The sequence below is a fragment of the Otolemur garnettii genome, unplaced genomic scaffold (genome assembly GCF_000181295.1).
Source record: "Otolemur garnettii isolate 467f Iridium unplaced genomic scaffold, OtoGar3 scaffold00091, whole genome shotgun sequence".
Taxonomy (NCBI): Eukaryota; Metazoa; Chordata; class Mammalia; order Primates; family Galagidae; genus Otolemur; species Otolemur garnettii.
Genome location: NW_003852486.1, coordinates 278,195 through 284,945, shown reverse-complemented (window position 1 = coordinate 284,945; position 6,751 = coordinate 278,195). Strand labels below are relative to the sequence as shown.

At 42.9% G+C, this 6,751-nt stretch overlaps 1 protein-coding gene across 2 annotated transcripts in view; it reads right to left on the bottom strand.

Moving 5' to 3' along the window:
* Positions 1-2,783: 2,783 nt before the first annotated feature.
* SLAMF1 (signaling lymphocytic activation molecule family member 1) overlaps positions 2,784-6,751 on the bottom strand; it is a 33,337-nt gene continuing 29,369 nt past the window's right edge. For both annotated transcript variants that reach the window (XM_012808567.1, XM_023516450.1), the window contains 2 exons: positions 4,517-4,609; positions 2,784-2,834 (listed from right to left, as the gene is read on the bottom strand). In XM_012808567.1, the coding sequence (XP_012664021.1) occupies positions 2,784-2,834; positions 4,517-4,609 (144 nt within the window). The remainder of the gene's footprint in view (positions 2,835-4,516; positions 4,610-6,751) is intronic.

The following is a 6,751-nucleotide window of genomic DNA, read 5'->3' as shown; positions in this document are numbered from 1 at the left end:
TGAAGGGCGGTGCCTGATCTTTGGTAAAGTGGGCACCTGGCTAATCCTTGTCAATGACCTAAGAAGGGACAACCTCACATCTCATCCGATCAAATCATCCATCTTCAGGATTTCGTAACTATGGCTGTGGAGACACAGGCCAGCAAATACCTGTTGCCATATCACCATGTTATAAATGCTCTAGGAAACACAAGACGAGAGTGAGATCTCCTCAATGCCAGTAATTTACTCATTTCTAGGAAGTAGAACCATAAAACTTCAGGAGGAGAATTGACGTGCAGTGGCTTTTCAGCCAGCATCCTGTAATAGTCATGTCCTGGTTGCATGACTGAGAAAGTGTCCTAAAGAGCTGGGACTACACCCCCCGTATTTCAGAACCTTAGTGCCTTAAAACCGAGACTAGGTCTGTTCCTCCTGACTTCCCCAGAATTCAGATATGCTTTGTCAAAAGAAAACAGCTTTAGAGGGGAACACGGGGAAATCAAACTCTAAAGTCTCAGTTTAATTTTTTTAAGCCTGAGGAAAAGGCCAGCTCATGCTCACCCAACAGTGCCATTTGGGGCAAACTGAATAGTGGCCAGGCCACCAGAAGGGGCTCTCTGTTTTTCCAGCTGTAACTCAGAGTCTGGAAGTGTGGGACATAATGCCAAGTGTTTGCTGTACTGGACCCAGAGAGTCAAGACATTTTGAAGGGATGGCCTCTTCTTCCGCCTTTATTTCTGTCCTCCTATTCAGTAAAATTCAGCCACAGGAAAAACCCAAGTGTTGGGAACTAAGCTTCTAGAGAAATCTGAGTTGTAGTGAAAAAAAATGAGTGCTCCAAACCCCAGTATTCACACATCCCTATTAGTACCACCACGGTTTTGAGAACAGATGGCCAGCAAGTTTATGGTTATACAAGGTTGGCGTAGTGGACAGTTTATTTTTTGTTTGCCCAGCTGCTGGACCCCACTTCTCCTATTTGGAGAATTCCCCAACTCATAAAGAGCAGAGTTTCCCAATCACTGTGAAATACCAGATATTCAATTCTCAGCATCTCTTGGAAGTGTTGCATGGATGCGTGACCCAGGCTTAGCCATTCAGTCCCAGACTTTGAATTGGAACTAGAGATGAAAAGATGAAGAAGAGACCCTGGTGAACTTATTTTAGTGGCAGACAAAGCAGCAACAATGTTAACACCAAGTTTTCAAGTCCAGCAGTGCTGGGGACAGTGGCTGTCCAGCTATGGGGCCCAAGGTCATTATCCCTGAGCTGGTTTTGTAATTTTGCCTGTGGTTCCAGTCACAATCTAGTCTCTCTTTTTTTCTGCTCACTTTCAAAGCATGGTTTTACAGAGCCTCCTAGCAGTTATTCAAACCAATCGATATCTTTTCAATAAATTCCTTTCTACATATAAAATCCAAATTCAGTTTCTGCTGATTACAACTAGCAACCCTGTTACAGAAGCTGGTACCAGGAAAGAGATACAGTGGGCACAGAAGCTAAAATATGAATGGACTGAATAGAGGAAGTAAGATATAAGACAGAGGACCCAAGAATCTAGCTGGGATATTGGTGCCCCTTGTTATGCAATGGTACATTGCTTATTTCTTATAAACACCTTGGGTTAACCTTGGGCTCATCAATGTTATGCAAGAGCCAAAAAGAAGAGCTTAAATTGAAGACGGTCTGTTTAAAAGCAGAGAGTAGGGAGATAGCAGGACTTTGTAAAACGAGCCTCTTTTTGCCTGTAAACTAAGTTACTAAGCATTCAATCCCATGTGAAGCCGTTGGGCCAAAATAACTTAATTTTCTACTCAAAGATAAGATTAGTGTGAGAAGAGGTATGCAGGGAGTAGGATGAGCCTGGCAGAGACCTTGCTCTGTAATACCCCATGAGGCTCTGGATGGCAGAAAAGGCCAGAGGCAGATTGTTGGAGAGAGCCTTAGCAGAGGCTCCAGGTTTGTTGTTCAAGGGAATAAGCAGAGAACTTGGGTTTAAAAATCATTTTGAGAAGGGGAAAATCACTCTGGGGTAAGTTCTTCTGAGTATCTCACATTCCCTTGTAACAGCACTACCAAGCGCTTGCTACTTTCTCTTTTTTCTAAACTAAATGCTGTTTACATAGAACTTTCCTTTTTAAGAATCTTAGATGGTTTTCATTCTATGGTTCAAAGCTCAGAGATCTCCAAGTCATTTTTTCAGTTTATTGACTCTTTAGCTTCTAGGTTTTGCAAATAAAATACGGATTCTCTTAGCTTCTTCTATAGAAGAATCTCAGAGTGTTTTACACATAATAAAGAATTCACTCTTCACTCTTCTTTTCCCTTTCATCCAGAAAGAGAAACTGAGTCATGCCCACCTCCTTAATAAGGTCTGTGGGTGATCAGGATCAGCTCCCAGAATAAAATAAAGACACCCAAAATGTGAGCTTTTACAGCTGGTGTTCAGTGGGCCGAGACAGGTGTCCTGGCTCTCTGTCTTTGGTTTTTATCATCCAGTTCCAGCAAAGAGCAGGATGCCCAGAGTCTGAACTCACACTGCCCATTTCTTCTGCCACACTGCAAAGATGGACAGCTGTGTCGAGTAGCTCTCCGCCCAGTGTCTATGCCCCGGCAGCGCAGGCTGGGTGTGTGGAGTGCCTCACTGCCTTGTCCGTTTCACAGGTGTGGAAAGAGGAACCATCACCAGGAGTTGATCCGAGGAGGGTACAGATGTGCAGAGTGTCTGTCTTAGGGAACTTGAAACCTGCGGCCAAGTTCAGTGTTTATTTTCAGAAAGTCTCTTTACTGGATCCTTGGTGTCAGCTCTCTGGGAGCGTCACACTGGCATAGACTGTGATGGAGTTTGGTTCCTGGGGACAAAGCAAAAGAACTTTGTGAGTGGACGGACCTGGCTTCAGATGGCCCCGAGTGGAAACAGCACTGCTGAGAAAAAGGAAAGTGTCTGAAAGATTGTCTGAGAGATCGCAGACAGGGCCTTTCTGGATGCGGCACTCAGGTCCCTAGACTGCTGCCCTGCTCACAGTGAAGGCCTCAGCTCCCTTCCAAGCATTAGGGAGTGGAGGAGACTGTCTCTGTGATCTGAGGGTCAGTGCTCATGCCCCCTCCCTTCCCTTCTTTTCCCTTCCAAGGAGAAAAATTTGCTTTGATGTTCTGCCCAGGGCACAGTCAGCAGAAACCAAGGGAATTCTAAATCACTAAGCTTTAAAAAGGGCTGGCAAGAGCCCAGAGTCTAGGGAGAGGAGAGTCAGAGAAAGAAAGAGAAAGGAATGGGGCATTTAGGAAGTTTCACTGTAAAATGTAAGCTGTAACACACTATTTTCTTCCCCAAGGAAAATTTCATTAAAAATCCGTGTTATTTAAAGTTTAAAACTTTTGAAGTGAGGTTTATATTTTTACCCTCCTCTCAGATATGACAAGGTACAGAGAATAGACCTTAAGTTGAAGGTCTATTTAATCCTGAAACAAGGCACCTGCTTAGGCCCTTCTGGGTATGTGTGCAGTAGGAACTCTGAGAAGACAGGTGGATGTGGGCATTTTTATGACCTCTGTGCTTCTATAATCCCAGGCTCTCTCCTAAAAGAGCCCAAATGGAGCCCAGATTTCAGCTCAGAATTTATTCACATAGTGATGGAACAATACCTGTTAGAAGTAAGCATAGGCCATGCGGCTTCTGTATTGGGTGGAATTGGCAGGTTCCCTTCTGAGTTGCACCTCAGATTCTCTACCAGGTTTGCCACCCATGCTGAGCCCTACCCCTAAATTTTCTGATTAAATGGGGCTGGAGAGAGGCTAGGCAAGAAGGTTTTCACAAAGCTCCCCTGCGAGTTTTGCTATGCAACTAGACTTGAGAATTCCTAGATCCAAGCTGCAACCCCCAAACTTCAGTGTATGTCACAATCACCTGGGGTGTGTTGCTCTTGCAACATGTGGGTCCCTAGGTACTCCCTGTGGACATTATGGTTTAATAGACTTTTAGGCGGATGGCCCAGGAATCCTTATTTTTAACAAGTATGCCTGATGATTTTGATGCGGTCCTTGGATGATTCTTTCTTTTTTCTTTTTTTTTCAAATTAATATGAGGAAACGAATTTTTAGGTTACAATATTCTAAATTCCAAGGTAAAGTTCAAGTTGTAGGAAAGCCCCTCACCCTGAAGGCGTGTGCTAAATACCCCCACAAGCCCCTCATACCTGCTTACAGGGGATCATGTCTTATTTCCTACTGGCTAGTGTTTCTCCAAGAATCATCCAAGGCAAAGCCAAATGCCTTGGCTTGGATGACTCTTGAAGAAACACTAGTCAATAGGAAATGAGCCATGACCCACTGTGGGCCCATGTGAGGGTTTTAGCAAAAACTAAAATCAAGGCCATAGATCCTCCTTGCTGCACCCTGCCTTCCTCAGTTCAGGATCCAGCTATCTGTTTCCTTCCATTTCTACATAAATGAACACACACACACACACACACACTGCTCCCCTCCCCCATCTCCACATATTCCCTCTATACAATGAGGAGGCACAGAGCTGCCTTACCTGTACAGACTCAGGGAGAGGCTCTGTGGCAGCTACGTAAATGGTAGTGCAGGGGTCCTGAGCTGGGAGGGGATCATATTTCTTTTGAAGAACCTGTAGGAGAAGCAAATAAACCAGGTTAGCTGAACAGAAGGCTAGTTCCCATTCATCTCTCCCCTAGGAGAAGCCTGAGTTAGAAAGCTCTTAAGGGTCACCTGGCCCAGCTTCCTCCCCAAGTCTGAATTCTCCTCCATCTTCCCTGGAACTCCATTCTTCAGGCTTTGCTTAGACTCCCCAAGGGACATTTTGGTGCTCACAATCTACCAAAGCAGCCTTATTTATTGTTGGTGCTGTGTTTCAAAGGCCTTTCTCACAGTGAACCAAAATTGGTGTGGCTCTTACAGGGGCAGCTGAAAGGGATGCCCTCTTAACAGAATTTGGTCTGTCCCACCCAGGTTCCCCGCTGGTCCCACTCAGGTCACTGCTACACACAGGGCGTGTTCTGCCCACTCTGCTGCTCCTGCTCTTCATCACCCTAACATACATCTCCTCTCTTGCCTCACAACCACTCTGTGTATTAAAAATTGTTGTTATTCACACATTATGGATGAAGAAGCTAAAGCTCAAAAAGATTCAGTACTTAATTTTTGTACAAATGCAAGAAATATTGAAGCCAGGAGCTTCGATGAGCGTTTAAGTGCATGTTCTTCCTGTCTCTATTCTTTCATCACCTCAACTGACAACGGCCCACCCTTTACCTAAATTCCTCAGGTGTTTAAAGCCTCGTTCACATGTTATAGAAACTGTGCAGTGTATTTAAAACACTCTGATTGATATATAATGTGTTGTTCCTCCAAACAAATTGTAAATTCCTTAAGAATTTGGATTCTTAGATTCTATAGTCCTTTGCATTCTCCAGAAAACAATTCTGGACACATAAAAAATACCACTTTGGTTCATATTTGTTGATGTTACGTTGAGTGAAATAAAATCCACAATACTAAGACAAAGCATGCAGGAGTGAACCATATCCCTATAAGATGTGCTGCCACCACTTATGATGGTACTTTGAGATGCTGGGTATAGGATAATGCTGTCCTCCACTCTCCATGGGTATAGAGCAACTCAAAACCACAGCACATATATCTTAATGAGAGAGAACTTGGAAACTGGTAATGTGACAGAAGAGTTAAGGAATTGGCAAAGTTAACTGGAGGAAAGAAGATTTGTGGTGGGATGTGATTTTTCTCTTTATATATTTGATGGATTGGCAAACAGAACAGAATTAGATTTGTCTGCAGGACTGGGGACATTAAGGGAGGGACTCGACAAACTGATCCTAAAATACATATGAAAACGCAAAGAACCTAAATGGCTAAGAACTCTTTTTTTTTTTTTTTTTAAAGACAATCTCACCCTATTGCCTGGGCTAGAGTGCCATGGCATCAGCCTAGTTCACAGCAACCTCAAACTTCTGGGTTCAAGTGATCCTCCTGCCTTAGCCTCCTGAGTACCTGCAACTACAGGCACCTACCACAACACTGGGATAATTTTTCTATTTTTTTAATATTTCTTTTTAGTAGAGATGGGGGGGTCTCATTCTTGCTTAGGCTAGTCTCAAGTTCCTGAGCTCAAGTGATCCTTCTGCCTTGGCCTACCAGAGTGCTAGAACCATCATGCCTGGGCAAGGCCAAGAACTCTTAAAAAAAAAAAAAAAACCAGTAGGAAGAGTCATTTTTACCAGATATCAAAATGTATAATAAATCTGTAATTAAAACAGTATGGCACTATGGCTGTAATTTTCATAATGGTTTCAAACTAGAAATAATCCACATGTCCATCAGTAGTCAACTGGATAAATCTAATATATTCATACATTGATATTCTATAAAGCAATGAAAATAAATGCATTTTGTTTAAGTTCAAAGACATATATGAACCTCATACAGGTAAAATTGAGCAAAAGAAACCAGGCACAAGAGGAAGTATCAACAAATGGATCAATGGAGCAGAAGAGGAGACATCAAAATAGATTCACACATATATGGACCCTTGTTTTATGGTACAGATGGCACTGCAGTGGGGCAAGGACAATCTTTTCAACATGGTCAGTTGGATAATCATATGGAAAAAATACAAAACTTGATCCCTCGCAAACTATACTCCAAAAATCATTTCCAGGTACACAATAAATATGAATGTAAAAGATAAACAGCTTTTAAAATATGATGGAATATTTTCATAACCTGAAAATAA